This window comes from Elephantulus edwardii, unplaced genomic scaffold, assembly GCF_000299155.1.
Source record: "Elephantulus edwardii isolate Elephantulus edwardi_28Jun2011 unplaced genomic scaffold, EleEdw1.0 scaffold00047, whole genome shotgun sequence".
NCBI lineage: Eukaryota > Metazoa > Chordata > Mammalia > Macroscelidea > Macroscelididae > Elephantulus > Elephantulus edwardii.
In genome coordinates, this window is record NW_006399797.1 from 14,578,978 (window position 1) to 14,604,329 (window position 25,352).

General features: G+C 36.6%; 1 protein-coding gene across 2 annotated transcripts in view; it reads right to left on the reverse strand.

Annotated features, from left to right (window-relative positions):
* Positions 1 to 3,019: 3,019 nt before the first annotated feature.
* The window catches only part of MDM1 (Mdm1 nuclear protein homolog (mouse)), a 40,582-nt gene continuing 18,249 nt past the window's right edge, over positions 3,020 to 25,352 (reverse strand). Inside the window, exons 7-14 of one of the 2 annotated variants that reach the window (XM_006886073.1) lie at positions 22,662 to 22,691; positions 22,172 to 22,347; positions 18,909 to 19,217; positions 17,411 to 17,523; positions 17,220 to 17,320; positions 6,966 to 7,218; positions 5,270 to 5,329; positions 3,020 to 3,129 (exon numbers count right to left, since the gene is read on the reverse strand). In XM_006886073.1, the coding sequence (XP_006886135.1) occupies positions 3,020 to 3,129; positions 5,270 to 5,329; positions 6,966 to 7,218; positions 17,220 to 17,320; positions 17,411 to 17,523; positions 18,909 to 19,217; positions 22,172 to 22,347; positions 22,662 to 22,691 (1,152 nt within the window). The remainder of the gene's footprint in view (positions 3,130 to 5,269; positions 5,330 to 6,965; positions 7,219 to 17,219; positions 17,321 to 17,410; positions 17,524 to 18,908; positions 19,218 to 22,171; positions 22,348 to 22,661; positions 22,692 to 25,352) is intronic. The other variant, XM_006886072.1, reaches the window with a different exon arrangement.

Below are 25,352 nucleotides of genomic sequence, written 5' to 3' on the forward strand. Positions count from 1 at the left end.
CCAGCCCTCCCTCCACCCTTCAAATTTTATGACCCTATGATTAAAGACTCCTCACCCATTCAACCAGGACCTGGTGAGCAGACCTTGTATTTAAAAGGTGGTCAGGCCTGAATAAGTCTCCAGTTTAGATTCTGGATCATAGTTTGTTTTGGTGTGAGTTTGGTGTGGACTGTTTGGTTGTGAGTTTTCATTCACAATTGGATGTCAGTGAGCTGTTGGCTGGAAGCCTCTTGGTTTATACCAGCATCTGGTGGTTCAACCTTATATTTGAAAGGCAGTTGGCCCTACTCAGTGTCTAGTTTGGAGGCTAATCTTTGAAGAGGCTTGATTCCGAAAGATGGTTTCTTTTGTCCTGGTGAGGGTTTGGTGAGGACTGTTTGGTTGTTATTTTTCATTGACAATCGGGTGTGAGCTGATGTGATTTCCCAGAATTAGCTTACAAAGAGCTGTGGTCTAAAAGTCTCTTGGTTTAGAGTCAATCAAGTCCTGGTAGGTGGATCTTGCATTTAAAAGGTGGTTGGGCCCAACTAAGACTCCTGCTTGGAGATTCATGTGTGAAGTGGCTGGATTCAAGATGATGGTTTTTCTTGTCTCAGTCAGAGTCAGGTTTGAACTCTTTGATTGGTGTTTTTTGTTGCTTTCTTTTCATTCACAATTGGGTATAAACTGATTGGAATTTTTAGATATAGGTAATGAGTTGTGGGCTGGGAGTCTCTTGGTGTAGAGACAACCAGGACCTGGTGGGCAAGCCTTGCATTTAAAAGGTGGTTTGGCCTACGTCTCCAGTTGGAAGGCTCATGAATAAAGCAGCTGGTTTCTGAAAGCTGGTTTCTCTTGTTTTATTGAGGGTGGGGCGTGGACTGTTTTCATTTCTTCATTAATAATCCAGTGTCAGCTGATTGGATTTGCTGGATTTAGTTAACAATGCACTTGGGCTGGAAGCCTCTTTGTTTAAGTCAACCAGAACGTGGGTCTTGTATTGAAAAGGCAGTAGGGCAGAACTACTCTTCAGTTTGGAGGCTCATGTGTGAAGTGGTTGGATTCTGGAGAAAGGTTTCTCGTCTTAATGAGGGTCGGGTAAGGACTCTTTGGTTAGTTTTATCGATCACAATCGAGTGTGAGCTGGTTAGATTTTTCTGGATTTAGGTAACAATGAGCTGTGTGCTGGAAGCCTCTTGGTTTAAGTCAACCAGGATCTGGTGGGCAGGCCTTGTCTTTAAAAGGGATTTGAGCCCAAATATGTCTCCAGTTTGAAAGCTCATGTGTGAAGTGGCTGGATTCTGGAAGACGGTTTCACTTGTGAGGGTCAGGTGTGGACTGTTTGGTTGTTTCGGGGTTTTTGTTTTGTTCACAATCAGGTGTGAGATGATTCAATTTGCCAGATATAACAATGAGCTGTGGGCTATAAGTCTCTTAAGAGTTATCCAGGACCTGGTTGGCAGGACTAGTATTTCAAATATGGTAGGACCTAAGGGCTGGTATTAATCGTATTTGGGATGAACATTCTTCTGCGTGGTACAGGACTGAAGCAACTTGGCTTTTCTGTGATCGTGAACAATATGCCACTGGTGTGTCAAATGGTTTAATAGTTACTTATCATGATCAATGTTTGCTGGAACTCCAAGAATCCAAGAATGATTCAGGTTTGGAAGCAGGAGTGGCATCCACTTCCTAAACCACGTGCCTCTGCAAACTCTATGAACATACAGAAACGATGATAGTTATAGAACAGGGTTCAGGTCTTTTGTTCATTGAATCGCTATGAGTCATGCTCAACTCAACAACACTTACCAACAACAACAATAACAATAAACTCATCATACACCAAATAATTTCTTTTATTGACATGTTTAGTGCTTTAGTAATTTTTAATAGACTACTTTTTGAAAAATCAGTAGATTGGAAACAAACATTCATATGCTCCCAATTCTTTTCAACTTGACAAAACTTTAATAATAACTTACCATAAACCAATGACCTACGGTAAGGACCAAATTAAACACCCGAGAACAGATAATTCATTGTTTTCTAATAATCAACAACGTATTTTACCTTCAGAGCCTCTTATATCCTGTATCTTATTGCAAAAATTTTAAATGTTTTGTGAAATCTTTAATTTTGTAACATTCAATTATGATTAGTAGTAATTCTGCCTTATGAGTGAAGTTAGTGTATTAAATTGAAATTAAAAACCCTGTGTTTGAAATTCAGTATCTGTCCTATATTTGTGCAAAAATATGGCTGACTCAGCTTCTTGACATTTTCATAGCTTCAAAATAATTTTAATACTTCTAAAGATTTGTCCAATTTAAAAACTTTCTGGAGAAAGCAAACACACTTGATCAGTTTTTATTTCAACATGTCTACAAAGTTTTAATTCCATTATACAAATTATTTTTCAAAATTTAGACATTACTCAAATGTTAGCCAAAGTTCTTATACAAATAGAATACACACAAAGATAAAAAATATACACTCTCCCAGCAAACCTTGTTACATAAATAAATATATACAGCTAGTATTTTCAATCTACAGTACAATTATCTTAAGTAGCATTATAATCACATAGAATATACTAAAATAAAAACAGTAGTAAAAGTTAAAGGAGCAACAAGTTAACCTTTTTATCTAAAATTAAGAAGATATATACTTTAAACTTGGATCTTAATTTTTATTTCACTCTGTTTACCCTTTCAGAATATTCTCCTTCAGAATGGTGAAATTGTCAATTCTGGCAGCTAGCTTTGACACGTAATACAAAAATCAGAATATGTGAAGAGCTATATAATCTATTCCTTTGTACTTTTGGAAAGACATAAAAAGAATTCTTTAAAGTGAAATTGCATAAAACTGTGTTAAAAATCTCCAAGTAAATGCAATTGACTTGAAATAGAATTATTTTTAAGCATGAAACGCTAGGGGAGAAAATCCAAACACCTGAAAAATCTTAACACAGTAAGCAATTAAGAAAAAATGCCAACATTCGTTTCCTAAAAAATTCAGCCATGAGTACACTTAATTACGTCTTGCCCCAGAAATTCTCCTTCCTCTTCCGAGCTCGTGTCAATGTCTGGAAAGCCCGGAGACTAGATGCTGCAGAGCGAGCAGAAATCTCTGACAATCTGTCATCTGAAAAGAAAGATTCCTCAAATCACATCCAATCCAAAAAATACATGTTATGTAAATATACATGTTATAGCATTAATAGAACATTAAAACATCAAGCTTTGTAATGGCCTTATTAGTTCTTCCAGTGGGAAATCTATTAATATAATAAGTAACATTTTATGGATTGTTCAAAGCAGTTTTCTAAGTTCATCATACTTGTTTGTTTGTTGTTTGGTGCCGTCGAGTTGTAGACGACTCATGGCGACCCTATGAACGAACAGCCTGAGCACTGTTCGTACATAGAGTTTCCGGAGGCAAGCCATTTCGGAAGTGGATGCCACTCCTGCTTCCAGGCTTGATTTAGTCGGGAAGCTCCAGCCAACACTGTCCACCATGGGTACCCATTACCATGATCGGCACATCACTGTCACAGTCTTCAGCATCACAGCAACCACGAGTTACCACTGTACAGCAATGCACAGACCAGTGCTCTACCACCTGTTTGACAGGAAAACAATTTGAACCTGGCTGAGTGCCGCAGGTCCGAGGGCCCTTTGGGCTTAAGGCCGCCTCCTGGCTCAAACCCTAGGCCAAGCCTGGCTTGCCTCGCTCCCGGGGACAGAGCAAAGCTGCACGTCAAACACATGCCTGGAAAAGCACTCGACTCCAAAAGCTTGCCACGATTCCTGCGCTCACGCCACCATGCTCCTTCTGGCAAGGAGAACTTCCCGAGACCCTGGGAGGAGCCAAGCAGGAACAACATGGCCGCCTCCTCTCCCATCATACTTAGAAAATAAAATATTTTAATGTTAAATATTTTTCTGACAGTCCATAATGTCTGAATTGCCTGAAAAACACGGCCTATGGTTTCAGTATTACTAAAAAATGATTTATCATATCTTACTTTAAAAGAGCACAACTCTTCTTAGAGAATGTTTTCTCAAATTTTTTAAAAATAAGAATACCCTAAGTGAATAATATTTAACATAACACTTATATCACATTTCTAAAATTATCTCCCTGGATATAGAAATAATGTCTGATTTTTACATGTAATCCCTCAACATACAGCACTCCAATGGCTCAGTGTGTTAAGTAATGGGCTGCTAGGTGGTCAGAGATTCTACTCCATCAGTCACTTTGCAGTGGATCTGGGAAACTCTATGGGACTAGTTCTGGTTTAATAGGGCCTCTATGAGCTGATATCAACTCAACCATACACAACAACAATGCTTTGTAAATACTAAAATTATGAATTATGCATAAAAAAGTGCAAGGTTACTTGCAAACACTTTTTCTACTAAAAACAAAACAGAAATGGATTAAAAACTGCCAGATAATTTGCATTTGGAAATATTAGTTGATGTTTGCCTTAACGAAATCTTTAAAATTTCTTGAACTTCTAAAGAGTAAGGTGATATCTACTAATGTTTGCAAACTTTTAATACACATCAAAGTTTAGAAATCTTTGGAATGAGGGAAGGGGTTGCATAACAATAAGAGTTTTACTTTTCAAGAAGAGTGAATTGGGGGGAGGGGGTGGGCAGGGAGAAAAGTACGACAATGAATGAATGGAAACCTTAAGTCTCTGTAAACTTTCATTAAAATTAATTTAAAAAAGAAACCTAGTCATTTAATACTTCTTAATGTGAATTAAATAGTAATTGCAATTGTCTTATCAAAAATTTAAATTTCTTTGTTAATAGAAGCTTATGAGTCAAAATAAAATTGACACTTTTCATAATATTTTTTTTAAAAATAAAAGATTTTGAAAATTAGTATCTGAAAACAAAAATGGAGCATATGACACTATGTCAAATTCTTGAGCCCCAAAAACAAAGTCCCAACTTCAGATGTGATACTAGTCACAATATTTTAGGATCTGATACAGAAAATATTCTTAGCAGATTTTGGCCTGCTTTCTCTTTTACAAAATGGAAGTAGTATCTCTTTGTCTCTCTCTTGAGAGAGAGAGATTGTGTGAGTGCGTGTGACACACACACACACATCCTGCCTCCTCCAACAGTGCGTCCGGAACCTAATGAAAATAACATTGGTATAAACACTCTGCCAACTGTAAAGTACGAATCAAATAAGAGACTATATTATTAGTACACAGCAGAACCTCATTTTATCTTGTGTTATCAAACTATTACTATACCTTCATCATTAAAGGCATCCTGTTGTGGCAACTGGAAATTGTTCATTCTTGCTTTTCCCACTTAAAAAAGAAACAAAATAGAAAAAGAAATTACCCTTAAAGATGCTAATCAACTTATTTACAGTGAACACTTAGTGAAAGTGTGTGTTCAATAATTTTATTACTTTATATCTTTACAGAAATTACCACCAAAGGAGCATTCTCTGGTGTAAAACATGCTTAGGAAGTGTGCAAAACACATGATAAAATTTTTTCCAATGTTAATATTTGATCTACTCTAATCTTAAATAAGTATAAATGTAGACTTCTCTTTAAAAATAAGAGCTTGAATATAGATATTTAGGGGAAAAAATATCAATTTACTAGGACAAAAAGGAGAGAAGAAAATAGCAACAAAATTTTGAGGGTTGAAAGTAAATGGAAAGGGAACGGGTGTGCTATTATTCACACTTGAGAGCTATATCTAAGCCAACACAACAGCAAATAGACTAAAGAGGAAACCAATCTGTTTACCCAAACAGCTGATGGGTACTGAGAAACACTGAAAGTTAAAGACAAGACTGAATCAAGAGAAGTGGCTGAAAGTCTTTTTACAATATAATCACATTATCAGTTATCTTCCTTGTGTATCCACAGTTTTGTAACTGCTATCCTCTCAAAAGAAGAATAGAGATCTTTTTCTCAAGAAAATAAATCATAGCTACCTTGACTGAAGGACATCAAGTTCAGCTGAGGGCAATGGTACATATTAAAAAGAGGGGATCTATGAGAATCTTAATACTGAACTTTGGGACTTCCAGTACTATTTCTTAAAAACTCCCAAACAGAATAAATGATTGGAACATTCTTCACTAAGGAATTTGCATAAAACTAAAGAAAAGACCAAAAGATATTACTCTCTTAAGTCTATAAATCTCACTATAAGTACATCCATTAGTCACTAAGCACTACTCATTGCTTCTACTCTTCCAAATTAACTTGATAACTCTCTGCTCTGAAGTATCCAAAGACAGCTGACCAAAACAAACAGAAAGAAAGGGAAACAAAAGGAAGACATCTGAAGACAACTAAGGGAGAAAACACATTATTATTCATCTCCTCAAAAAAGAAAACATTCAATCTATGAAACAAGATCAGAGTGATGTGTAAAAAGAACATAGAGTGTCAAAACATCCAAAATGTCTAATAATAAAAGTGTAAGAGTGAAAAAAATAAATGGAAAGGAAAAAGCTGCTGACCAACTCAGTTTCTTACAACTGAGTAAGAGCTTCAACTTGAGAAAATATACTAATTATCAAGAAACTGGTTAAAATTTTCAGTATCTCAAAAATCTGTTAGAAGAGGGGGATTGGAGGGAGTGAACCACATACAAGGCATTTATAATAAAAACAGCACAAGAGTTTTTAATAGTTGAAGGTGGAAAGGATCTAAACAACATGAAAAAAACAAGTAAATAAATAGATGAAGGCAAACAATTGCTGGTTTGAATCCTATATATAAGGGATTGTGTGACAATGTCTGGAGACGTGCTGGTTGTTATACCAAAAGGAGAAAGAATCTGAGAGCTGTTTCATGCTGAGAAAAAAAGTAAACTTAAATTCAGCTCAAGTGAGTATTAGATGACATTTTCTTTTACTATCTAATAAAATCTTTTCACTAACTTTTAATAATTGTCATTTTAAAAAAAAATAAATACCATTATGCTGAAATTCTGGATCTCTTAGAGTACCCTTAATTCGCAGAGAAGGCTGACTGTAAAATGGAACGTAGGGTGGAGAAGGACACTGTCCTGGAGTGCTTGCTGGAGACTCTGGAATCTTTGAAAGTTGATGAGTTTCTTCTGCAAGCGTGGCAATATTGGTTTCAGAATCTTCTCTCAAAGGCAGGGGATCAACTGTCTTTTTACCAGCAGCTGGAGAAGTCAGTAGGGGCACAGTATGAACAGCTTTCTAAATGATAGAAAATAAATAAAGATATACACATATAAACATACAAAGCAACTCGCAGACACTGTTGTTGTTGTTGTGTACTGTAGTCAAAACTGACCTATAGCTGACCGTCTGGCAGGTTTTCAGAGGCAGTTAATCACAGGGGAGAAGAAAGCTCATCCTTCTGCAGAGGAGCCAGTGGCCTCAAACTACTGCCTTCAGGATTTCAGCGCAGCTTCTTGCTACTAGGCCACCAGAGCTCCATAAATACATATACAAACATATATTAAACATAAAAAATATAGCCATAACAAAAGTCACTGGAAAAGATGTGGGTGAAAGATGTATTACCTCCATGTGGGGAATGTTTTAAAAGCATCACAAACATAGGTAAAAAAAAAAATCTAGAAAAAAAACTATACACAACATATACATCCATATGTATATTTGTGCATATATATATATATATATTTCTTTTGTGTGTGTATATATATGTGTATATACACAAACATACTCATTTATAAAAGCAAAAGGCAAACTGTAAACTTAAAAAATATACCAGTTTTTTATTAGACAAGTAACATTGTTGCTCATAAATATTTCTTTAAAAATAGCAAGAGTAAGATAAACCTAATTGGAAAATAGAAAAAGGATGACTGAATAAGCAATTCAGTATACATAAATTATTGTGTTGTTGGGTGGCATCAAATAAATTCCAACTCAAAGCAATTCCATGTGACAGAGGAAAACTGCCCCATGAGGACTTTAAGTTGAACTATTTTATAGGGTGGGGGTTGGGGGGAAATGGTTAGGTCTTTCTCTTGTGGATTAACTAGGTAGACTCAATCTGTTGACCTTTCAGTTAATAATTAAATGCTTTACTATTGTGATTACAAATGGCAAAAATAATCTGACTAATAATAAAATAATTTCAAAATAAATTCACTGTGGTATTAAATGTTCACTTACCAAGTTGTAATGATCAATTACATAACCAAACAAAACTATAATGCCAAGAGCAGGCATGCATGTGGAAAACCTAGCATTCACATTCACTGCTAGTAGGAACACACTCTTCATGGTGAGCTTTTGATACCTAAGAAAAGCCTTAAAAATTTTGTGTTCTTTGCTAAAAAATAATTTCTTAACACTTTATCAATCCTGACTGCATTCCTATTGTCATATTCACTTTAATAAACCAAGATGCTTATAAGTAACCAGGATTCTGTTATTCCAAAAAGGCTCATTTAACAGGTATTTAAGTAACAGCTACTAAAAGCTGATCACACTGTTCTAAGCACTAGGGCGTGCAATTTACAATTTTAAATAAGGGGGCCAAGAAAGCTTCACTTGGAAAGTTCCCAACTTGACAAGAGTGGCACCTTTATGGAAGGAGATCACTGTGTCATTCCCTCAAAAATCAATAATTTTACGTTGCAGCCAAACACTAATCCGTTCTGAAACCTGTACTCCTTAATTTTATGTTACTTAAATGTGAACAACACACTAAAATCAAATGTTTTCTCTTTTAGCCTATGTCTGTTAAATATCCTACAGATAAACATTGCGAAATTTTATTTCAGAAAATCTAAAAAAATTATGTTTCTTGAATAAGGAGAAAAATGTAAAAGAGTTTAATAAATTGTTGATGTTATGTGCCATTGAGTCACCTGTGACTCATAGTGAGCCTATGTCAATAGCTCTGAGCCCTGCCTTATCCTGAACCAGTCTCACTGACTCCAACACAACTACTTCCATTACCCCAGTTACTGTATCAATTCATCCTATCCAGGGTTTTCCTCTCCTGAGAGTTCCTCCTCTCTTTTAAGCATGATGTCCTTCTATAAGAACTAGTCCCTCCTGGCCCCGTCGCTGTCCCCAAAGTATGTGAGACAGAGCTTCAAAATCCTTGCCTCCAAAGAGAAACTTGGACAACATGTTTTTATTACTCAAGAATGTGGCAGGTTTTATTTATCTTGTATTAACTGTTAAGTACCAATATCTTATAAAGATGTATGTATTTTGAGCTGACATCTCAGCTTCAAATGGCTATTTTGAAAATTCATTTCTGGAAATTTCAAGAATGAAAACAAACTTTTTTTTTCTTCATGACAGCAACAATTGAAGCACAGGCATAAACAGCAAGGTTAAACCAGACTAAAGCTGCTAGGTGGGAGGATATATGTAAGTCGTCTGTTTGTTTTATAGACTTAGTAAATTTCACAAAACTGACTATACACAAAGTTGTGTCAACTTTACTTCCACTAAAAGTATATTAAAGTGTCTGGTTTTCTACATATTTAACAAGAGATGTTTCAACTCTTAAAACTTTGGCCTGGGCACAGAGAGCGATGCACAGAAAGTAAGCAGGACAGTAGGAATTTTGAGTGAGAACTATAATTAAAATAATTATCTTGGGAGCCACAGAAGAAGTAAGCCGCAGGCCCCAGCAGGAGCCACCAGCTGAGCCCTGGGAGGAGCTGCCATCTGAGCCCACTGTGGGACCCACCTGCCAGAAGCAAGCAGGACAGCAGGAATTTGACCGAGTTATCTTAAACCCCACCGGATACAGAGCCCCACTGGACATAGAACCCCACTGGGCAAGTGCCACCATGTGAGAACCAGACAGCTGGAATTTGAATGAGGACCCTGAGCAAGCTCACCCTGGACAACTGAAAACGGAGAGAGGTCTCCATAAGTGCCCATTCAGCGCCCATTATGCCCCGCATCCATGCCTCCACGTCCAGTCAACTAACTTGCCTTTAATCCAGAGCACCTGGATCTGACTTAGCTGCAAGAAAAGGCTGCTCTCACAGGCCCTGAAATGAACCTCCCCTTGGATCAGAAGTTCAGAGAGAAACACAGGCAGGGTAGCTGTTCCACCTTCTTCTAGTGCAGTGACTTCAGATCAAAAACCTATCATCACCTCTGGCATGAAAAGCTCTACCACAGCAATGTCATACAAGAAGCAGGCTACCTCACACCCTACACAATCCCAAGATGTCACCCCCAAAAGATGACAAAGTATCAATGGATTTCCTGAAGCCAAAAAAGTCTAATGGAACATTTTGACACAGAATTTAAAAGAATAACTGAATATTTTCAATGGGTGAAAAAGAAACTTGAAGAATTGCAGGATACTAAAAGCAAAATCAGAAGGAACTTAAAAAAAAAAATCTAAAACAAGGCTCTGGAAAAACAAAAACCTCAACCCAGAATATGAGGTCCAATGTTTCAGATGCTGTAAACAGGATGGAGGGACACATGAACAGAGCTGAATAGATGGAACACTGAACAAGTGATATAAAAGATAGAATTGTCACCACTGATCTGCTAGAGCAAAAAGCAGAATCAGAAAGGAAAGAAAAAAAGAAAAACTAAGAGTAATGTGGGAAACCATCAAGAGAAATAACATGTGCATCATCGAAATCCCAGGACAGGAAGAACGAAGTAAAGGCACTGAAAAAGCTGTGGAAGAATTACTAGAGGAAAACTTCCCTAGCATAATGAAAAATGACAGAATATATATTCAAGAAGCTGAGCAAACACCATATAGATCCCAAAAGAAAAACACCATATAGATCCCAAAAGAAAAACACCAAGGCATATCATAGTTAAATTTTCCAGAACCAAAAATAAGGAGAGAATTCTGAAAGCAGTGATGGAGAAACAAAGAGTAACCTATAAGGGAGAGCAGATAAGATTAAATGCTAATTTCTCAGTAGAAACCACGTGAACAAGAAGACAGTGGAACGACATATATCAAACACTCTAAGAACACAACTGTCAACCAAGAATACTGTACCCTTCAAAACTGTCCATCAAATATGAAGGAGAGATCAAGATATTCCCAGAAAAACAGAACCCAGGGAGTATGTGCAAATAAGACCAGCATTGTAGGAAACAATAAGAGATGTCCTTCTTACAGAGGTGTCACAGAAAGCAGGATGGACTAAAGTAACTAGCAATAACACCAAAAAGAACTCAACAAAATGACAGCAATAAAACCTTTTCTCTGAATAATCACACTGAATGTGAATGGACTGAATGCATCACTGAAGAGAAAAAGAGTAGCATTTGGATAAAAAAACCAAAATCCATCAATATGTTGTCTAAAAGAGACACATTTAAAAAAACAAAGATAAAGAAAGACTAAAAATAAAAGGGTGGGGAAAAATATACCACGCAAATGGCTACCAGAAAAAAACAGGAGTAGGGATATTAATGTCTGAGAAAATAAATTTCAATGCAAAAACCATCACAAAGGACAAGGAAGGTCACGACATAATGCTTAAAGGGTCAATAGCTCAAGAGGACATAACAATAATAAATATCCATGCAACAAATGAAAGACCTGAAAAATATATAAAACAAACATTATCAAAACTGAAAAAGGAAACAGACAATACTACTATAGTAGTTGGAGACTTCAATATAGCACTCTCAAGAAAAGATAGAACTATCAGAAAGAAACACAACAATGATGCTAAATAATTAAACGACACAAACCAGCCCAACCTCATAAATATTTATAGGCTAATGCACAAAAAAAGCACAGTATACCTTTTTATTTAATGTGCACAGAATATTCTCCAGAATAGATTACATTTTAGATCACAAGGCAAGCATCAATAAATAAAAGAATATAAAAATAATATAAAGCATCTTCTCAGACCACAATGCTACAAAATTAGAAATTAGTAACAGGAGAATAAAGGAGAAAAAACCACACATTTGGAAACTGAACAACACCTTGCTTGAACATGAGTGGGTACTAGAAGAAATAAAAAATGAAATTAAAAAGTTTCTTGAAACAAATGACAATGAAAACACCACTTACCAAAACCTCTGGGAAACAGCCAAAGCAGAAATCAGAGGGAAATTTATAGCAATAAACAAACACATCAAAAGGCAGGGGGGAAAATGACCATTAACTCTCTAACCCAACATCTCCAACAAATTTAAAAAGAACAGCATGAAAACCTGACACCATCTAAAAAACCTGAAATTATAAAAATTAGAGCAGAAATAAATGAAATAGGAAACAGAAAAACAACTGAAACTATCAATAAAACTAGGAGTTGGTTCTTTTGAAAAGTTAAGAAAATCAACAAGCCACTAGCAAAACTAAAAAAAAACTTAAGAAAGGATGCCCACTATCATCTTTCCTATTCACTATTTCATTGGAAGTGTTTGCAATAGCAATACGACAAGAGAAAGAAATAAGAGATACCCAAATTGGTAAAGAGGAGGTAAAATTATTTCTATATGCAGATGATACGATAGTACACTTAGAAAACCATAAAGACTCAGCAAGAAAACTACTGGACATAATTGACCAATTCAGCAAAGTGGCAAGATACAAGATCAACATACAAAAAGCAATTGGATTTCTCTACAGTGACAAAGAGAATAGAGAACTGGAGCTAAGAAAAACAATACCCTTCCCAATAGCTAATCACAGATTAAGTACTTAGGAGTAAATCTAACCAGAAGCACAAAGGATGTATTAAAAGAAAATTGCAAAACATTACTACAAGAAACAAAAAGACCTGGAGAAATGGAATTATATACCTTGCTCATGGAAAGGAAAACTCAATATTGTGAAAATTACAATACTACCAAAGGCAATTTACACTTTAAATGCAACCCCAATACAAATACCAATTCCATTCTTCAACGAGATGAAAAAGGCAATCTGCAATTTCATCCGGAATGGCCCCAAATAGGCAAATTATTCCTTAAAAAGAGAAACAAGGTAGGAGACATCTCACTCCCTGATTTCAAATCCTACTACACTGCCATGGTGGTCAAGACAGTGTGGATAAATTACATATACTACACTGAAACAGATGAGGGAAAGAACTATTTTAAAGGGATATATGATTAGGTATTATTGGCATGTCAAGAGTCCAGAATGAAAGCTGCACCATGGAGTGGACTTGGGAGAGGAGGGGATTTGAATAACAATGAAACTTTTTTTTTTTTTACTTTCCAAAGAGAAAAGCAAACTGGGGGAGAGGAGTGGACAGGGAGGAAAGGGTGCAACAGTAAATGAATGGAAATCCAAAGTCTCTGTAAACTTTCATTAAAATTTTAAAAAAAAAAAAAAAAACCACCTTTTTCCTGATAGGTGAAAATTTCCCCCTTTTAAAAAAAATCTCCAGTATTCTTATGTGAAATTACTTTAATATCCTTTATTCTCTTTTTAGTATATTGATGTTTAGATACTTTTATATAAAATAAAAATATTAATCTTTTCTCACCAAACTGCAATTTCCTTTAAGTTCCTGTTGTTGTGTGCCATCAAGTTAGAATGCCTTCACTATTGACCCTCCAGCAGGTTTTTAGAGGCTGAAAATTGAATAGGAGACTATCTAACTTTCTCCCCTAAAGCAGCTGATGGATTTGAATCATGAGTCTTTGGTTTGGCAGCATAGCTCCTTACCCACTAGAGATCAAAGCAGAGAAATTTTAAATTTTCTCATTTAAATTTTATGTTTTTGCCATACGGCTTCTAACTTTGTGGTTTGTTTTTGGTTGTTTTTTGTTTTTTTTTTTTCGCTCAGGAGTTCCTACCCCATGACACAACTAAATAAAAATAAGCTTTTTCCTCTATTCAATTAGCTAATGATTTCTCTATTTCTATTCATTTACTTTATTTATGCTTCTCATAATCCATGTGAAATATCTTTTAATGATTTGTTAGGGATAAATATTATCAATTATCTTAAAATACTGTGATTGTGTGGATCACAACAAATTATGACCAACCTTGAGGAGAATGGGAATCACAAAACAGTTGAAATATGCAAAACCTATACTCAGACCAGGAAGCAATCCTCAGAACAGAGCAAGGAAACTGCATGGTTCAAAATCAGGAAAGATGTATGTCCAGTCTCCATATGTTTTCAGTCTATATGCAGAACAGATTGATCAAGGTGCTGAGCTTTTATGAGGAAAAATGTGTCATCAGGATTGGAGGAAGACTTGTCAAAAACCTGAGCTATGCAGATAACACAGTCTTGCTTGCTGAAACTAAAGAGGACCTGAAGCACTTGCTACAGAAGGTCAAGGGCTGTAGTCTTCAATATGAATTGAAGCTCAACATCAAAAACACAAAGATTCTTACCACTGGACCAACTGGCAGCAGATAGAAGAAGAAGAGATTGAGTGTGTTAACAACAAACAATCAACACTTCATGGCACCAGCACGCAGGAAATCAAAAGACAAATTGTACCAGGAAAATCTGCAGTTAGGAAACTCCCAGAGTACTGAGAACAAAGATGTCAGTCTAGAGATTAAGGTGCATCTGATTCAGGCCATGGTATTCCCAATTACTTGCTATGCATCAGAGAGCTTGGACAATGACTAAGGATGACACTAGAATCAACACCTTCAAGTTGTGATGCTGGAGGAGAAGAAGACTGAACATACCTTGGACTGCCAAGAGAACAAACAGGTCTGTCTTGGAGAGGGTTTCTCCTTGGAGGCTAGGATTTTGAATCTCTCTCTCATATACCTTGGGCACATGGCCAGGAGGGAACAGTCCTTGGAGAAAGACATCATGCTTAGAAGGGTGGAGGGACAGAGCAGGAGAAGATCTTGGATGAGATGGATTGACAAAGTAACAGGAGTAATGTGGGTAGGTGTGTCGGAGTCATTGAGACTATTTCAGGATAAGACAGGCTTCAGAGCTGTTGCACATGGGGTTGTTATGGGTCGTGGGAAACTCGATGGAATAAAATATCTTCAAATAATCATTTTACTTCTCCATTAATCTACTTAAGCCATTTATTCCCATGTGATTCCACATGCAATTTACTGCCATCACTGACAATGTAACCTCTACACAATTTCAGTTTCCAACTACTGTATCTCTTAACTGTAAAACTAACCATCTCATGCACCAAAATTAAAAAAACAAAACAAAAAAACTAAATCTCTCTATTCTGTAACTTAAGAGTCAAACAAGCCTGAAGGAAACATCATCACTAATCTCACATCAAATTTCACTTAGGCCAAAAACCTTGAGTTATAAGTTCTTCTCTCCCACTCTTTCTCTCATCTTGCCACTAATCGAGGAAGCTATTATTTTCAAAGTACACCCTGAAATGGGCTTCATCACATGACCTCGAAGCCTACCTCTACACTCCAAACATTCATTACTTCTTGCCTGGATATAGTAATACACTTTTTTTTTTTAGGTAATTTATTTTGGTGGTTTTTTTAAAATTTATTTCTTACATTTTTTTCCCCACTTTTACTGGTTTACTTAATAAAGTTCATCTATACTGCCACTCACACCAGATCCCCCTTACCTCCCGAGCCACCCCCATGAACCCACACTCTTGTTCCTCTACTGATTATTCACAACACAAGTATATCCTCAGTAAAACCTACTCTTCCAGTGGTTTTCTATCTCATTGAGACTACAATCCCAAGTATTTTCTATGACTTGTAAGGATCTGCTTACAACTTCCATTCCTGCTGAGATCCTGTCACTTATTAGCACCCAATTAGGTCTATCAGCTATTATGCATTCCTCCCTAGCTCTCTACTCCAGCTATCATGACCTTCTGAACACTGTTCAAAGAAATAAGTCATTTACCCACCTCAGGGATATTGAACTTGTTTTCTCTAAATTGTCTTCCTAAGTATGCCTGGGTCAATCCAACTTCTGCTCAAATGCCACTGTTGACACTGTTAACTTTATAGTTACTTCCTAATCACCTTCCCTGCTTTATTTTTCTCCTTAATATCTGTCATTAACTGAGATACTCTGTATTTCATTAGTTATTTATAGTCCTTTTCCTCAACCAGTATGTAAGTTCAATAAGGGCTAGGACTTTGTTTTATTCACTACTGTACCTAGAATTCGAAATGTCCTTGCTTCTAAGGAGCATTCTGTCTGTGTTTCTAAGACAGATTTGTTTATCCTTTCAATGAGATAGACTAACATAGTGACAATAACAATGGACTCAAGTGTGTCAGAGATGGTAAGGATAGCATAGGACAGGACAGGGATCAGATCTGTTGTTCACAGAGTCGCTGTAAGTCATACTCAACTTGATGGCACCTAACAACAATAATATTTAGAATAAAGAGCACTGCTATACTTACAATAGGGAGCTAGAGTGGTTAATTTCATTTCACATGGATAAACAATCAACATCCATAGAAGTAAAAGTCATAAGTCATATAATACATTGATCAAACATTCTACAAAAGATCTCTTTAAAGTACAAAGAACATGGATATGACTTTGAAGACTAATGTGCACCGGCCCAAACCGAGGTGCCGTATATGCATGTGAAAGCTGGACAATGAATAGGGAAGACCAAAGAATTGATACCTCTTAAATGTGGAAATGGCCAAGAATACAGAACCAGACTTCCAAAGAACACAAATCTGTCTTAGAAGCACAGCCAGAATGCTCTTTAGAATCAAGGATGGCGAGAGCTTGCCTCATTTATTTTGGTCACATTATCTGGAAGGGCTAGTCACTGGAGAAAAACATCATATTTGGTAAAGTTAGAGAGTCAGCAAAAAAGAGGATGACCCTCAACAAGATGGACTAATGCAGTGGTTACAATAATGGACTTAAGTAGAGCTCATGAGGAAGACACAGGATCAGCAGTATTGAATTCAGAGGGTCACTTGAGTCAGAGGCAATTTGACACAGCATCTAAAAACAACAATATACAGAGTGCACAGAACAGTGTCTACAACATAACTGGAATACAACACAAATACACTGGCGATAAGCCAGTAGTGACCTAACAGAGAACTGAGCATCTTCTACATGACGAGCTAAATTCTTCTTTTAGGTCACCACTGACTTAGCATCAGCAAATGGAACACCCCTGTCAGACAAAAGCCACTGAATTTGTCTTAATAAAAGTAATTTAATAGCACCATCTTCACATATTACAGGACTTCCTAAAATATAAGCTTACTTGTTCACGTAGGATTAAAATAATCACTTCCTAACAGGTGCTTTTCACAAAAATATATTTACCTTGCTGAAATCATTCTTAGGAGTTTCTAAGCCATCTTGAGGGGTTAGTTTTTTCCTCTGTTCTGGCTTCATTTTAGATGGGGACACTAAAACAGCACCACCTGGGGAAATGCAAACGATTACAAACTTTAATAAAATTATACTGCAGAAAAAACAAGCAAAATAAAGACTACACAGTATGTGCCCATTACCAACAGCTGGAGTCGTAAGGTCATGATGAGTCCTCTGGGCTCCACCAAGTTCTTTCAGCTTTGGTGTGGGAAGTCTGCCTCCTTTTACTGAGGATAAAGAAGAAGAATCTGACCTACAAAGTAAAACAACCTATTATGAAGTATTTTCCCCAGAAAATAAAAAATATTTTTACATAATTTATTATTATTGTTAAATGCCATCAGGTCAGAACTGACTCATAGATGACCCTCCAGTGGGTTTTCAGAGGCTATAAACTGCATGCACGATAAATACACGAAAAGGCCATTTTTTGTTTATGAAAAAAAATTACAATCAAATCCAATGGCAAAGAGACATATTAGCTACAAAACAGTAAAGAATTCTTCCATTATGTCAGGGCTAAAGTTTCTACCAATTGCAAGAATGATGTGAATCATAAAAACTATGGGCAAAAGGAGCATTATTAATAACAGGAAGCATTCTTTAAAACACCTTGTACATAAATCTACAAGAATTAGCTATTGCAGAAAATATTTTTATTAACATATAACATAACCTTTTTTAGGTTTTACACACTAATCTGATATTCAAGACCTTGAGCTATTTTACTTTTTAAAAAGTCATCCATACCAAAACATGTGAAATCTAGTTAAGGAAACAAAATTCCATCCTCCCCATATGGTTCAGTGCCCACACATTCAATTATCAATTGGTGACGGTTCAGACAAATGACAAGATTAATCATAAGTCACACAGAAATGTTTATTTCATAATATTAAAATAAAATATTCCCTGTATTAACCATAAAACAAAAAATGTTAAAACCTGTTATACACTACTCATCAGTTATTGACTATCTCTTTATATTACATTTCACATTTGGAACAATAGTAAAAAAATCTACTATCTGACCATTTTGCACATTAATGATATGTGTCTGGTAGTAATCAATGCTAAGGTGTGAAAGGAGTAGAATAATGGTGGTCGTAATGGTTAAAGGTATGCGACTACTTGACTAAGCCAGGATTGTCAATAGTCAGGCAGTTATGTAATTATATAATTTAACATTTATGTAAGATATAATTTGGCAATTAAGCAATGCTAACAGAGCTGTAGTGGCCTAGTGGGGATAAGGTTGAACTGCCAACCCTAAGGCAGGCAGTTCAAATCTACTAGCTGCTCCTTGAGAAAAAAAATGAGCAATCTTTTCTCATGCAATTTACCCTCGGAAAACTGCTGGAGGGTCAGCTATGAGGTGGTTCTGATTCAACAGAGATTGATTCAATGGCAATGAGCTGAGTTGTAATGATATAATTACCCTTGTATGTGCATAGAAATCTATCTTAAATCTGTACAACCATATAGATCAGCAGATAAGGATATATTCGTTCACTTTCACATAATGCCAACTTTCACATCATGTCAGTAAAATGAGGAGTGTACATAGTGATAAATCAAAAACACTTAGAAGTCATGTACCATAATGCTTCAATATAATACTAAATTTAAAATTCTTACCCTTCTTTTATCTTATCAAACTTAGAGCTTTCCTTTACATCCAACTTCTCTAAGTCTTCCCTGTAAACTTGCTTGTCCCTTTCCATCTCCTCTTCTTCCTCCTCCTCCTTTCCTCTTGGCTGTTTTTGTGTATCTTCATTGGTGTTGTCTGCATCCCATGCTAGACGTCGTCTAACAGGCATTGTGGGAGCATCTGACACGCCCAGTTTTTCTGTGGCATATTTGGGGGACTGTTCTTCCAAGACAGGTCTTTTTTCTTCTAATTTGGTAGAAGGACATTTCTGCAGAGTCTTATGGTTTGCCGGTCCTCTGTAAAACAAAAGTTTTATTTTAACCTTGAAACTCTGGCAATTTTCTATTTGATACTCTATGTCCCTATTTTTCACAGATACATAATTATCCCACAGATATTACCCTACCTCATAGAGTGATGAAATAAATCTGTAAAAGTTCATTTCAAAATTTGAATTTATTTCTACTCTGTAATTTCTACTAAAATATTCTAAAATATTATTTCTCTTCTCTTACCTTCACACATGATACAAGCCTACACCTATGCTTGCAAAACTAACCCCAACATCTCCACTGGCATTTACTCCCAGAACTGAGGCTCTCATGCAGCTTAACTTGCCTAGATACTAAATTAGAGGTGTGTGCCTACACAAATTCAATAATATCTGTAAGCCATATGAGCTGGCTCAAATGTTTACTTCAGAAAGATTCACCTTTACAAGGTGCATTTAATGATTATATCTGGCAATACCTTCTAAATGATGCATTACATAATTAGGACTGATGGCTTAATTTGGTTTGTGTGACTACAAAAAACTGATCAGAAATAACTTCATTCATAAAATTAAACATGTGATTTCTCTTATAGTTAAATCATATTAATTTAAAAACTCAACAATGAGAAAATCCCCTCATAAAATGCTATTGTTGTGTATCATCAAGTCGGAACTGACACATAGCTGACCTGCCTCGACCAGATTTTCAGAGGCAGTTATGGGAGGAGACTGCCCATCTTTCTCCCGTGGATTAGCTAGTGGATGTGAACCACATATTTTTGTGTTGGCAAAGCAATTTTCATATTAGTCCCAAAGCCCCTTAATGAACAACAAGAAAGATATGGACCTTATCCTCTTCTGAGCTTTATTTTCTGTAGTTTTTATACTACAGCTATTGAAGTTTCTTTTTTCTTTCCTCTTTAACGTAATACCATGGCTATCATACAGCATCCCCATTCTGTTAATTATAAATAAGGAATATTATAAAAACATAGCCTTTAAAATTTACATCATGTTTTATGTACACATAAGCCCTGCTGGCACAGTAGCTAGCATGTCAGGCACTAACATGACAAATCTGCCCATCACTCCATGAGAGAAAGATGGGAAGTCTACTCCCACAGAGGCAGAACTGTGGAAATACGATGGAAGTCACTAAGTAGGAACTGACTTGCTGACAGTGGGTATTAAGCATATTTAAGTCAATGTGGCACAACTCAAAATGAGAAGAGTGAGCTGGAAATAGCTATTCATAATTGGAATGCGGAATGCAGACAGTATTAATATTGGAAAATTGGAAGGTGTCAAAAATTAAATACATTTAAAAATTAATGTGCTAATTAGAATGGAGGTGAAATGGACTGGTTTTGGCCACTCTGAATTGAATATGGTCTATTATACTAGAAATGACAAAAAGGAACTGTGCTGCCCACTGTCAAAATAAACATCTCATAAGCTTTCCTGAATTACAATGCCATTAGTGGCAGGATAAAATCCATATATTTAGAAGGAAGACCTGTTCAAATTTACTAACCATCACTAAATCCAAATATAGAAAAATGGAAGACTTTTACCAACTTCTGCAGTATGAAGTTTACCAAGTATGTAACCAAGATGTATTGACAATTATGGGTGATTAAAATGTAAAAGCAGGAAACAAAAGAATCAGAAGTTGGAAAACATGGCATTAGTGATGGAAATGATATCAAAAAGACTAAATAATCAAATTTTCTAAGACCAATAAGCTATTCATTGGATATTTCATTTAGACAGGATATATAGGAATACATAGCTTTGGTGCTGGAGAAGTGTACTGCTAGGAGAACAAACAAGTTCAAGATGGGTGTCATGCTTGGGAGGGTGAACATGGGAGGTGGTGATACTTGGGACAGCGCAGGAGAGGCAGACCCTCAATAAGAAGGACTGATTCCGTCACTGGGGTAAAAGGGATAGGAGTGTGGGAGACAATAAGATTGGCAAGGGATAGAGCAGAGTTTAGGGCTATTGTACATAGGGTTGCTATGAATTGCAGGAGACTCAATGGCACAACAACAACAGAGGAATCAGTAATCAACCATATGTGTGGAAAGAGACAACAGAGAAACTCAACTGCATCAGTCAGAATAAGGCCAGGAGTCCAGTGTGGAATAGATCATTATATGCAAGTTCAAACAGAAACCGAAGGAGATGAAAACAAGTCCACAGAACTAAAATATGACCTTGAGTTTATCCTACCTGAATTAAAACACTATCTCTAAAACAGCTTTGCCACATCAAAGATTGAAGACCTGATGAGCTATGGAATAGCATTACAGTATCACACATGAAGTGAATTTAAAAAAAAAGGCATTCAAAAACATAAGAATGAAAAGACCAAAATATATGTGTAGAATGGAAATTTGTGAAAATAGAGTAGTTAAAGCAACTGGGAGAAATGATGATGTAAGAGAGCGTAACAAAAGATTCTGAAGGGCAATTACAAACACCAAACTTCTAATATGAAAAGTACAAAGACATGAAGTTAGAAAAGCAAGGGAAGAAAAGGTTTGGCATTACTCAAGCTGAAATAATGAAGAAGAAAATTCAAGCCTCAAGGTGGAATATCATTAAATTGCCTAAGACTATGGACTATTTCATGAATGGACACAGAAAACAAATCAAATTTATCTTGGAAGTGCAGCCTGGATGCTGCCCCTAAGACATGAGGACAGCAAGACTTCCTCTCATGTACTATGAACAAGCTCTCAGGAGAGACTAGTCCTTATTAGTCAGCAAAAAAGAAGAGACTCAATGAGATCGACTGACCTAGTTGCCCCAGCAGCTACCACATAGACACAATCATGGGAATTATTGTGAGGACGATGCAGTTTCAGTCTTTTATTGTTTTACACAGGGTCACTATGCATCAGAACAAACACAACAGCACTTAAAATAGATTATAGGTATACTTTTCACTATCTACAATCAACAGCTTACCCAGCAAGGTCTAGAGCTCTGATGTTGCTACTAATGGTTCCTTCTGAGCTCGTAGTTGAGGAGACATCCCAACAGTAATTATTATCAGACAGAATCTGATTCAGGTGGTCCCGTGAAAAATGTGTTCCCAGCACTCGTTTCCTGTAAAACTCAGCCTTCTCTCGAAGTTCTTTAACCTATTTAGGAAATTTCAGACATCATGTATTACTGTATATTCTCCTTTGAAAGTATCACCAAGTAGCATTTTAAACACATACTGCACAAATACAGCCAGAAACCAAGGTCAAAGAAAGGCAAAAGTATCCACATACAGAAATTAAAACAGTTAAGCTAAAGCGAGATACAGCTATTTTATCTTGGGCCAACAGGCAGGGAGACATTTACAAAAGCTAACAAAAATATTGACACCTACTTATTAATTACTCAGATTTTCAGTGACAGAAGTATTCTATGCATTATTATAATTTGTAAAAACACAAAGGAAACCAACCTCTGCATACCACATGGCATTCAGAGAAGCCTAGGGAAAGGAATACAGAAACACACTTAATGACAGGTTAATGCCAGAACTGCATATTAATGGAATCAGTAAAATATCTTACTATTCCTCTTTTAAGTATATACAAAGTTGGTCCACCAACAGCCTTTTAGCATTTTTTAACACATTTTTAATTCGGTAACAACGTATCTAATATATTTCAAAAACCAGTTACTTTCTTGTACAACAGAGATGGTGCTGATGACAACTAATCATTCTTCCTATTTCCCCACCTCTGGAAGAGCACCGACTGCCAGAAACTTAAGTTGTTGCTGTGTCTTTGTGTCTAATTAAACTCAAAGCAACTTTATGGGATAGAAGAGAACTATCCCATAGAGTTTCCAAGGCTGTAATCTTTATAGGAAAAGCAAATCCTGGTGTTCAGTGAATTAAGCATGGGGCTACTAAACAAAATGTTGTCAATTTAAGTCTACCAGCCATTCCAGGGAAGAAAAATGGGCAATCTCCTTCCTTTAAAGGTGTGCAGTCTTGGAAATGCTAGGGGCCACTGTACTCTCTCCTAGAGCAAGACGAGGAGTCAGAATTGACAGAATCAACAGTGGGTTTGGTTGAATCTTTTGGGGAGCAGACTGCTACCTCTTTTCTCACAGAGATAATGAATGTGAACCATCCATCATCTTTTTGTAAGCAGCCACGCACGTCACCTTTTCAATATGCCACCAGGGATCCTTGGAAACCCCTGGTCTAGGTTAATTTCTCAGCTCTACAGCTGCTACAACTATAGAAATCTCCATTGAGAGGGTTATATGGTTTCGCTCAACAAATTTCTCAACATTTACTTGGAATAAGCAAAATCACGTTATGTACCATTAAGAAAGAACCAACTCACAGATTACCCTCTAATGGGTTTTTTCAAACACAGTAAATCCCATGGGAGGAAACTATCTATTCAAACTGCATGCCTTTATGCTGGCAGCACAATTCCTTACCAATAAACCACTAGAGCTCACTTGGTTAAAATACTGTAATTATTCTTTGTGGGATAAAATCAACAATAATATCCCACAAAACAATTTCAATATTTCAACCAATAGGCTTTTTTTTTAATGCTGTGACAAATTTTAAGGTGTCTAGGGTCCACTCCCATGCAATTAAGTAGTTAGTTTCCCTTGAAGTCTGTATTCATTTGAAACACTTCCTTTTTTTATATTATACTGCCATCTGCTGGCTTCACTAAATACCACAATTTAAAAACTCAAACCTCATGGCCACTGAGTTGGAACTGAAGCACAGGTGATATACTCTAGTAGGTTTTCAGAGGCTAATGAATTGCATTGGGAATGTCAGCTGTCAGAGATGTCTCCAAAGTACTGAAGAGCAACGATGTCAGTCTGAAGACTAAGGTGTGCCTGATACAGGCCATGGTCTTTGCAATTACTTGCTATGCATCGGAAAGCTGGACAATGACTAAGGATGACAGAAAGAGAATTGATGCCTTTGAGCTGTGGTGTTGGAGAAGAGTACTGAATATACTATGGAGAGCTAAGAGAAACAACAGGTTCACCATGGAGAAGGTTAAACCAGGCTGCTCCTTGGAGGCAAGGACTCTGAAGCTTCGCCTGACATACTCTGAACATGTTGCAAGGTGGGACCAGTCCTTGGAGAAGGACATCATGCTTGGGAGGGTGGAGGGACAGCGCAGGAGAGGAAGACCCTCAATGCGATAGATTGATTCAGTGACTAGGATAGATTGATTCCGTGACTAGGATAATGGGGCTAAGGCACTAAGAGTCTAGCAGAAGAGACAGACCTGTGCATAAATTACAGTAATACTGGTCATAGTCTATGTCATAATAAACAAATGAGATCTAAATTAAAGTGGTTCAACAAAGAAGTGATCAGCTCTGGAGTGTGAGGTGAGCTGAAAGGGGAGAAGCAGTATGGGGAGGATGCATTTTATCAAGGTCAAAGGAGCTACTGTTTGAAGAACAGGATGGGAAAATGTCCCTTTCATTTACATTCATCAGGTTTTATTAGAAATATTATTTTATAAAGCTTACTGAAATTTTGTGAAAATTTTATTCATTCTTTTTGTCACTGAATTTAAATTCCTTAAATATATTAATAATCTTAGTACTAGTATTATAATGTGTTACAAGTACATTATTCTGAGCTTTCAGCCTCGTGGTAAGAAGCTGTGCTGCAATCCCAAAGGCATGAATCCACCAACTGCTCTGCAAGAGAAGGATGGACAATCTCCGCCCGGGTGATCTACTGCCTCTGAAGACCTCCTAGAGGGTCACCTAGAGGGTCAGTTCTGACTCAAAAAGCATTCAACAACAAACTAAGTGAGACAAATTAATAACATTCAATTGCTGAAATAAACACTGGTCGAATCCACCCAGCAGGTCTCCCTGAAAAATTTCTGGTGATCTGTTTCCATTAATATAAAGCTTATTACTAAGAACTGAAACAGGAGTGGCATTCACTTTTGAAACCGCATGCCTCTGGAAACTCTGAACTTTGATAAATGACGATAGTTATAGGAAGGCTTCAGGCCTTTTGTTCGCAGGGTCTCTATGAGTCGTGCTTAACTCGATGGTAATTAACAACAACAACATAACTGAGAAAACCCTATGTGTTAAGTTTTAGTCTGTCCATGAGATGGCTATGAATAGGAAC